Source organism: Nerophis lumbriciformis, linkage group LG10 (genome assembly GCF_033978685.3).
Source record: "Nerophis lumbriciformis linkage group LG10, RoL_Nlum_v2.1, whole genome shotgun sequence".
NCBI classification, from domain to species: domain Eukaryota; kingdom Metazoa; phylum Chordata; class Actinopteri; order Syngnathiformes; family Syngnathidae; genus Nerophis; species Nerophis lumbriciformis.
Window position 1 is genome coordinate 55,030,876 of NC_084557.2, and position 11,099 is coordinate 55,041,974.

General features: G+C 39.9%; 1 protein-coding gene across 3 annotated transcripts in view; it reads right to left on the reverse strand.

The window, feature by feature from the left end:
* Positions 1 to 10,698, reverse strand: part of LOC133612078 (protein shisa-like-1a) — a 69,340-nt gene extending 58,642 nt beyond the window's left edge. For 2 of the 3 annotated variants that reach the window (XM_072914015.1, XM_061969246.2), the window contains exon 1: positions 10,591 to 10,698. In XM_072914015.1, the coding sequence (XP_072770116.1) occupies positions 10,591 to 10,622 (32 nt within the window). In that variant the 5' untranslated portion in view covers positions 10,623 to 10,698. Of the gene's footprint in view, positions 1 to 4,545; positions 4,830 to 10,590 lie in introns of those variants that run through there. The other variant, XM_061969248.2, reaches the window with a different exon arrangement.
* Positions 10,699 to 11,099: the final 401 nt, after the last annotated feature.

Here is an 11,099-nt window from a genome sequence, read left to right on the forward strand (position 1 = left end):
ATCCTTTCCAGTATTTTATTGGGAAAAAAAACCCAGAATCCTGGCACCATACTTATTTTGATTATTGTTTCTCATCTGTTTGTACATGTTGCAGTCTATAAATAAATGTTTATTTAAAAAATAAAATAAAATAAAATAAAAAATGTAAATAAAAAAAAAATAAAAAATTGCCTCTGCGCATGCGCATAGCATAGATCCAACGAATCGATGACTAAATTAATCGGCAACTATTTTTTTAATCGATCTTATTCGATTAGTTGTTGCAGCCCTAATATGGAAAATATATATACATATATATACGTATATATGTGTATATATATATATATATATATATATATATATATATATATATATATATATATATATATATATATATATATATATATATATATATATATATATATATATATATATATATATATATATATATATATATATATTCGCCTCGCCTCGGACTACGACTCAATCACAGGCAACGAAAAAAACATCATCATCCACGCAAAAAACTCCATACTCATCCACAACCGTACACCATGGCAAAAAAAGAACAATTCAACATTTGACGTTACTATGGGGAGTTTTGACGGAGCAGAAATGTGTGAACTCGTTGGGAGTTTCCTCCTCTCCCAGCTCGCTAGCCTCAACCTGAACCGTGGTATTTACCGTGATGACGGACTGGCAGTGTGTCGTGCCTCGCCAAGGAGCAGCGAGAATACCAAGAAGCGCATATGCCAAATCTTCAAAGAGAACGGCCTACGGATCACGATTGAAGCCAACAAGCAAACTGTCAACTTCCTCGACGCCACTTTCAACCTGAGAAATAACAGCTACCAACCATTCACGAAATCCAACACAACACTCCAATACGTGCACCATGACAGCAACCACCCACCCACCACCACGAAAAGAATACCTACCGGAATTAATAAAAGGCTATCGATGCTGTCATCTAGCAAAGCTGAATTTGACCAAGCAACCCCCCCGTACCAAAAAGCCCTTGATGAAAGCGGATACAATTTCACCCTCACCTATGAACCCACGCCAGGAAACCAACCAAAAAAGAGCAGAAAACGAAACAACATTATCTGGTACAACCCCCCATACAGATAAAACGTCTCAACTAATATTGGCCACAAATTCCTCACCCTGATCGACAAACACTTTCCCAAAGGCAACAAACTAAGAAAAGTATTCAACAAGAACAGCATTAAATTGAGCTACAGCTATATGAACAATATACGACAAATTATTTCAAATCACAACAAAGCAATTGCAAAGGAGCCGTCTGCCCCTGGACAGAGCGACTCCAAAACCAACAAAGGCTGCAACTGTCGCAAGAAACCTGATTGCCCTCTCAATGGGGGGTGCTTACAAACATCAGTCGTTTACCAATCAAAGGTAACACGCAAGGACATTAACACATCTGACACGTATGTAGGATTAACCGAGGGAGAGTTCAAAGCCAGATGGAACAATCACAAGGCTTCTTTTAGGAACCAAAGCCTGCGGAATACTACAGAACTCAGCAAGCATATTTGGAACCTCAAAGACAATAATGTTGAATATTCAATAACATGGCAAATTCTTGCATCCAGCACACCTTACAATAGTGGTAATAAAAGATGCAACCTATGCTTAAAAGATAAACTGTTTATTATATACCGCCCAGATCTGTCATCCCTCAACAAGCGCAGCGAAATTGTATCAGCATGCCGTCACAGACAGAAACACCTCCTAGGTAACACATGAGCCAATCACCATGCTCCTACGCCTGCCTGTACCTACCCGTTCTGTGCCCTATATAAACCATGGTATGTGAATGCTTCTATTAAAATCTCCTGATGATTGAGGGAACCCCTCATGAAACAGGCCTGTAGAGATGAAGTAGTCTTGTGATTTTTTTCTCACACATACATATATTGCGCTCTACCACGGTATCGAGCACTAATTTTTTGGATAATCTAATGAAGACATATATAAATGATAAATGATGAATGGGTTATACGTGTATAGCGCTTTTCTACCTTCAAGGTACTCAAAGCGCTTTGACACTATTTCCACATTCACCCATTCACACACACATTCACACACTGATGGCGGGAGCTGCCATGCAAGGCACTAACCAGCAGCCATCAGGAGCAAGGGTGAAGTGTCTTGCCCAAGGACACAACGGACGTGACTAGGATGGTAGAAGGTGGGGATTGAACCCCAGTAACCAGCAACCCTCCGATTGCTGGCACAGCCACTCTACCAACTTCGCCACGCCGTCCCCATATATATATATATATATATATATATATATATATATATATATATATATATATATATATATATATATATATATATATATATATATATATTCCATATTACTTTTCATATATATTCCATATATAACTTTCCACATATATTCCATATAACTTTCCATATGTATTCCATATAACTTTCCACATATATTACATATAACTTTCCATATATATATTACATATAACTTTCATATATATTCCATATAACTTTCCACATATATTCCATATAAGACAAGATGGCGGCGCCCTTACGGGCTGCGGCTTGCAGACACTCATGGTAGAAATAGAACAATTTGGCAAAAATACCGGACAATTTTTTAAATTTAATGGCTGGCTTACAGCGTGGACACTCCGTGGTCACATACGACCGCCAGACAATTCTGGATGTGTATAGATCGGGCCGTTTTGGACTGAAAGATGCATGTACGTTGGACCTCCTCGCTAGCTTGGGAATTCTTCGCCGGCTACATCCAGCGGCCTTTGACGCAGCGGAGTCTAGTACCAGCGGGGACCGTCGACGGAAGACACGTAAGCAGTGTGATCGGAAGCAGAAGCGGGGATGCCGAGTGGGGCTAACAACAAAGCTAAAGGCTAATCCCCACAAAACGCCGCTTCCTTCCATCCTGCATTCAAACGTCTGCTCCCTGGAGAACAAACTGGACTACCTGAAGCTAGATTTAAATGCAAGACACGAGATGAGAGAGTGTTGCGCCATATTTCTCACAGAAACGTGGTTGAAACCAACCGTTCCGGACGAGGCAGTTAGCATCGAGGGGCTAACTATGTTTCGGGCGGACAGGAGTAGATCTCTCACTGGTAAATCGCGAGGCGGTGGTGTTTGCATACATGTCAATAATAACTGGTGCAATAATGGGAAGATATTATCACGTCACTGCTCTCCTGATGTTGAACTATTACCTATAAAATGCAGGCCATTTTATTTACCCAGGGAATTCAGTACTATGATCTTCACAGCAGTGTACATTCCCCTCAGTGCTAATACCACAGAAGCTTTGAATGCTTTGTACTGCTCCATCAATGAACTGCAAACTACACATCCAGAGGGAGTTTTCATTGTGGCAGAGGATTTTAATCAAGCTAACATGAAAACAGTTTTCCCTCATTTCCATCAATATGTGAATTTTGCAACCAGGGGTGGAAGCAGATTGGACTTGGTGTATAGTAATATTAAACAGGCGTATAAAGCTGCACCACGCCCCCACCTCGGCTCCTCAGACCATCTATCTGTGATGCTAATTCCTGCATACAAGCCCCTGCTGATCAGGAAGCAAGCTACAGTGAAGCAGGTGAGGACCTGGCCAGAGGGAGCAATGTCAGCAATACAAGACTGCTTTGAAACCACGGACTGTTCAAAGCAGCCGCCACTGAAAATCACCGCACGTGTGGAGAAGTATGCAGAGTCTGTGTCCGCATACATTCAGAAGTGCATGGAGGATGTCAGTGTGATCAAGAACATCCCCACACGGGCCAAGAAGAAACCCTGGATGAACAGTGAGCCAATCACCATGCTCCTACGGAACAAGGCTCTCAAGTCTGGCGACATGGTGGCATTAAAACCTGCCAGAGCTAACCTGAACCGTGCCGCATGTGGAAAAGTACAATATATATATCTGTACAGAAACCTATTTATTTATTTATATATGCACCTTATTACTTTTTTATCCTGCACTACCATGAGTTTATGTAATGAAATGTTGTTCTTATCTGTGCTGTAAAGTTCACATTTGAATGACAATAAAAAGGAAGTTTAAGTCTAAGTCTAATATAACTTTCCACATATATTCAAGACCCAAACAATGTTCAGTCACAATCATAAAAGCTGACAAGTGCTGCCTTCGGGCCATTTTGTAGGAGAGACAAATGAGACTCAGGAGAAGACTTTTGTGTGGATGAAGAAAAGGAATCTCCTAAATGTCATGGATGAAGAAAGGGAATCTCCTAAATGTATGGATGAAGAAAAGGAATCTCCTAACTGTCATGGATGAAGAAAGGGAATCTCCTAAATGTCATGGATGAAGAAAGGGAATCTCCTAAATGTCATGGATGAAGAAAAGGAATCTCCTAAATGTCATGGATGAAGAAAGGGAATATGTCATGTGCCACCAAGCAACTTCCATCTGCTGCCAGTGATGTTTCTTCTCTTGCTGCTGCTCTCCCTTGCAACTTAACACCAGCATCACTTCAACAAAGTCATGCATAAAAGTGTTCCAAAGATACCAACCTTGTCCAGCATGAAGAAACAGGAAACCTCCTCTTGATAGCTTCCAACCAACCTGTTGCTCCTCCTCTTCTTCTCTCTAAGGTTCTTCTCACATGCGCAGCCTCAGCATCTTCCTACTCTTCTTCTTCTCTTTAAGGTTCTTCTCACATGCGCAGCCTCAGCATCTTCGTCCCAGGTTGGCAAGATGCTGATGAGGGGCTCATGAGGAAAAGGTGGAGAAGAAACAAACGAGAGACTCTACTGGCCCCTGAGTCCTCCTCCGCGGTGTCTGAGTCCTCCTCCGCGGTGTCTCCCCATCTGTCAGAGCGCGACAACGCCGAGTCTTTGAGAGCGAGCGATACAAGAGAGAGAGAGAGAGAGTGAGAGAGAGAGCGAGAGAGAGAGAGTGAGAGAGAGAGCGAGAGAGAGAGAGAGAGAGAGAGAGAGAGAGGGAGGGAGAGAGAGAGAGAGAGGGGCAGAGGAAAAGAAAGCGAGAGAGAGAGAGAGAGAGAGAGAGAGAGAGAGAGAGAGAGAGAGAGAGAGAGATCCTCTGTAGTGAAGCAGCTCTTGTTTAGCTCACTGTCATGCATTCCTTCTGCAGAGAAACCATTTGTTTTTATTCTTCCCTCCAGGGGCCACACTTGTGTTTACTCTTCCCTCCAGGGGCCACACTTGTGTTTACTCTTCCCTCCAGGGGCCACACTTGTGTTTACTCTTCCCTCTAGGGGCCACACTTGTGTTTCCTCTTCGCTCCAGGGGCCACACTTGTGTTTACTCTTCCCTCCAGGGGCCACACTTGTGTTTACGCTTCCCTCCAGGGGCCACACTTGTTTTTACTCTTCCCTCCAGGGGCCACACTTGTGTTTACTCTTCCCTCCAGGGGCCACACTTGTGTTTACGCTTCCCTCCAGGGGCCACACTTGTGTTTACTCTTCCCTCCAGGGGCCACACTTGTGTTTACTCTTCCCTCCAGGGGCCACAGACTTCCTGTTAGTTCCATGCTCAACTTCCTTTTTTGCAGTCAAATCCCTCCACGCATCAAACTCACTCTGTCTTCATGTTTCCAGTGTAAGAGTGAAACATTATAATATGCACACACACTTCATGTTTCCAGTGTAAGAGTGAAACATTATAATATGCACACACACTTCATGTTTCCAGTGTAAGAGTGAAACATTATAATATGCACACACACTTCATGTTTCCACTGTAAGAGTGAAACATTATAATATGCACACACACTTCATGTTTCCACTGTAAGAGTGAAACATTATAATATGCACACACACTTCATGTTTCCACTGTAAGAGTGAAACATTATAATATGCACACACACTTCATGTTTCCAGTGTAAGAGTGAAACATTATAATATGCACACACACTTCATGTTTCCAGTGTAAGAGTGAAACATTATAATATGCACACACACTTCATGTTTCCAGTGTAAGAGTGAAACATTATAATATGCACACACACTTCATGTTTCCAGTGTAAGAGTGAAACATTATAATATGCACACACACTTCATGTTTCCAGTGTAAGAGTGAAACATTATAATATGCACACACACTTCATGTTTCCAGTGTAAGAGTGAAACATTATAATATGCACACACACTTCATGTTTCCAGTGTAAGAGTGAAACATTATAATATGCACACACACTTCATGTTTCCACTGTAAGAGTGAAACATTATAATATGCACACACACTTCATGTTTCCACTGTAAGAGTGAAACATTATAATATGCACACACACTTCATGTTTCCAGTGTAAGAGTGAAACATTATAATATGCACACACACTTCATGTTTCCAGTGTAAGAGTGAAACATTATAATATGCACACACACTTCATGTTTCCAGTGTAAGAGTGAAACATTATAATATGCACACACACTTCATGTTTCCAGTGTAAGAGTGAAACATTATAATATGCACACACACTTCATGTTTCCACTGTAAGAGTGAAACATTATAATATGCACACACACTTCATGTTTCCAGTGTAAGAGTGAAACATTATAATATGCACACACACTTCATGTTTCCAGTGTAAGAGTGAAACATTATAATATGCACACACACTTCATGTTTCCACTGTAAGAGTGAAACATTATAATATGCACACACACTTCATGTTTCCAGTGTAAGAGTGAAACATTATAATATGCACACACACTTCATGTTTCCAGTGTAAGAGTGAAACATTATAATATGCACACACACTTCATGTTTCCACTGTAAGAGTGAAACATTATAATATGCACACACACTTCATGTTTCCACTGTAAGAGTGAAACATTATAATATGCACACACACTTCATGTTTCCAGTGTAAGAGTGAAACATTATAATATGCACACACACTTCATGTTTCCAGTGTAAGAGTGAAACATTATAATATGCACACACACTTCATGTTTCCAGTGTAAGAGTGAAACATTATAATATGCACACACACTTCATGTTTCCAGTGTAAGAGTGAAACATTATAATATGCACACACACTTCATGTTTCCAGTGTAAGAGTGAAACATTATAATATGCACACACACTTCATGTTTCCAGTGTAAGAGTGAAACATTATAATATGCACACAAAGTGTTGACAAGTGAGAGAAGTTGTTTTTTGTGTACAATTATTTACCTAAGCAGCTAGTGAGAGGACGGCCCGTTAATTAGAAGCAAATTCAAAAACTCCAAATGACTGCCAGGCTGCAGCAAGCAAAGCTTGAAGCGTGACCACTGAGTGCAGAGACAGGAGGCGACGTGCAGGTAACAAGATCATTTATCATAAGGCGGCATCATTTGAAGAAAAAAGCCTAATTGCGATTTTCCTCTCCAAAATTTCAATTTGATTGTTATTTTTTATACAAATTAATGCATACAAACTGTGAAAATGAGGAGTGAAGGAAAACATGCTGAGTCTGGATTATCCCCACCGCCTTTGAGGTATTCCAAAAACACCTTTGAGGTATTCCAAAAACACCTTTGAGGTATTCCAAAAACACCTTTGAGGTATTCCAAAAACACCTTTCAGGTATTCCAAAAACACCTTTGAGGTATTCCAAAAACACCTTTCAGGTATTCCAAAAACACCTTTGAGGTATTCCAAAAACACCTTTCAGGTATTCCAAAAGCACCTTTGAGGTATTCCAAAAACACCTTTGAGGTATTCCAAAAACACCTTTCAGGTATTCCAAAAACACCTTTGAGGTATTCCAAAAACACCTTTGAGGTATTCCAAAAACACCTTTCAGGTATTCCAAAAACACCTTTGAGGTATTCCAAAAACACCTTTGAGGTATTCCAAAAACACCTTTGAGGTATTCCAAAAACACCTTTCAGGTATTCCAAAAACACCTTTGAGGTATTCCAAAAACACCTTTGAGGTATTCCAAAAACACCTTTGATGTATTCCAAAAACACCTTTGAGGTATTCCAAAAACACCTTTGAGGTATTCCAAAAACACCTTTGAGGTATTCCAAAAACACCTTTCAGGTATTCCAAAAACACCTTTGAGGTATTCCAAAAACACCTTTGAGGTATTCCAAAAACACCTTTGAGGTATTCCAAAAACACCTTTGAGGTATTCCAAAAACACCTTTGAGGTATTCCAAAAACACCTTTCAGGTATTCCAAAAACACCTTTGAGGTATTCCAAAAACACCTTTGAGGTATTCCAAAAACACCTTTGAGGTATTCCAAAAACACCTTTCAGGTATTCCAAAAACACCTTTGAGGTATTCCAAAAACACCTTTGAGGTATTCCAAAAACACCTTTGATGTATTCCAAAAACACCTTTGAGGTATTCCAAAAACACCTTTGAGGTATTCCAAAAACACCTTTCAGGTATTCCAAAAACACCTTTCAGGTATTCCAAAAACACCTTTCAGGTATTCCAAAAACACCTTTGATGTATTGTGTTAAGTCTTGGCGAGAATGATGGGGACCGACTGACACGGGTCTTTATTTTAACAGTTTCTTGAAACTCTCTTTAGACAGAGTGATTTGAACAAAATGTCACAATAAATGGGAATTCACTCCAGAGGGAGGAAAAAGGCAATAGCAAAATGCTACACTGATCTCATAAGAAAAAACAACAATCAATGATTATCTACACAAAAGGAAAATGGCTCATGAAGAGGAAGAGACAAGAAGCTATAAACAGAACATAAACTATAAAGAGCTAAGAAAACTACAAATTAAACAATCCAAAAAGAGGGAAAAAAGGAAAGCAAAGCATTATGAAATGAGCTCAAAAAACTTTAGTAAATCAAAATCACTCCTTTAGAGGTACAAAGAAATCAAAGAATAAGGCGAGGCAAAACTTATCAACTTGGGTCAAGACTGTGGACGACAACTGGAGAATTTATACTCAGCTGGCACAGGACAAGACGACGACACAGGTGACATTTCTACACATGAGGGAGGGTGACACAGGTGAGCTACAGACACACAATACAGTGTATTCTTAGTAAGATGTATGTTTGTTAAAGCTACAGACACACAATACAGTGCATTCTTAGTAAGATTTGTGTTTGTTAAAACTACAGACACACAATACAGTGCATTCTTAGTAGGGATTATGTTTGTTAAAGCTACAGACACACAATACAGTGTATTCTTAGTAAGATTTATGTTTGTTAAAGCTACAGACACACAATACAGTGCATTCTTAGTAGGGATTATGTTTGTTAAAGCTACAGACACACAATACAGTGTATTCTTAGTAGGGATTATGTTTGTTAAAGTACAGACACACAATACAGTGCATTCTTAGTAGGGATTATGTTTTTTTAAAACTACAGACACACAATACACTGCATTCTTAGTAGGGATTATGTTTGTTAAAGCTACAGACACACAATACAGTGCATTCTTAGTAGGGATTATGTTTGTTAAAGCTACAGACACACAATACAGTGCATTCTTAGTAAGGATTAAGAAAAGCACTTTTTAAACTTTCTAGCATCAAGGCTAGATTTTGACCAGCAAACTACCAATGCACAATTCTGGGACATTTGAGGCCTATTTCAAATTAGAACACATAATATGTCACCTTTTGTTCATGTTCAACTAAAGTTTGCTTCCTAAATGAGGCAAGGTCCCTCTTTTTCTCAGACCTGTTCAATTCTTTCCACCTTCAAAAAGTACATTTGACATTTCCAGTGAGCTGACGACTCTTCCTCACGTCCGTTGAAATGCTCGTCACTCGTCATTCCCCACTGAAAAAACTCCTACTCGCGATGCCACTTGTCTTCTCATCAACATTGAGTGCCAGATAGACACTTTGCAGTCACACAAGCATGTGACTTCAATCATGCTGCATGTGCACTGCGGCTGTGAAACACTCAATAATCAATTGGGACCCCCGCCCACAGACAGTAAACATTACACACTTCCCTTACATGTTTGATGAAATATTGAGTGGAATGTGAAATGTTCCTATGGAAATGAGGTCACGATGACTGAATGCTCACAAGAGCAAACATACACATAAATATACACCTGAAAGCCTTGGCAGGGCAAAGATGTCAGCCAGTCTCCAGGTGGGAGACGCAGCAGACTGACTTTGTCAGCTTGTATTCATGACCAGATCCACGCTTCAATTGTTTTCTATGCAGCTGCTCTTCATTAATGATACAAATAGCTGCCAGCATGGAGATGTTCATCAACTCTTATCAAACCTGCACATTCCAGATGGATTCAAAGAGCTCCAACATGTCCACTTCCTCCTCAACAGTGTTCCTAATATAACAACATTACTTTTACTAGTAATGACAAATCTAATTCATTACTTTTAGGTCCGTTTCAACGCCGTTAGCGATAGCTTGATGTAACGTGGCTTTATGTGGACAACAAGATAGCGCCATAAGTGCAGCAAGATGGATGCAGGAAATACTTGTGAAGGCAACAAGCAGCGCTAAAATGAACTTGACATCAAACAGGAAGAGGCACCATCACACTGTGACACAGCAGACAACAACATACGCACACAATGGGAATATTGAACAACAAATCAATGATTGGAGTGAAAAAATGTGCCATCCAAACAATACCCCGTTTGTTGACATGACGATATGACATCCATGGAAGCACATTCAATCCCGTTATTCAGCCGAGGTAAGACGATCTGGTGAAAAGATTCAAAAGAGCTGGCGTCAAAGTGCGCTGCTAACGGCTAAAGCTAAAAAAAACCCAGCTCCCTTGAAACCCTCTGTTGTCACACGTCACTAGGCAACAGGCCCCGCCTTTTAAAAGTACAGCCTCAGCACACTGATGTCTTATATTAAACATCTCGCAAATGCATATGCCATTTATTTAAAGTTTTTTTTTGAAGTTACATATAAATGACTTTCTCCGAGTAATTAATTACATTTATTAAAGAGTAATCCAATTACTTTTTTAGTAAAGTAACGAGTAACTATAATGAATGACTTTTTAAAAGTAATTTTCAGAACACTGCTCCTGTGAGACAAACATTATTTGTCTCCTATTTGTTGAGACTTCTCCTCCTTTTAGCCAAGCTCCACAACATTTCTCTGCCTCTTTTTATGGATCAGCTTAT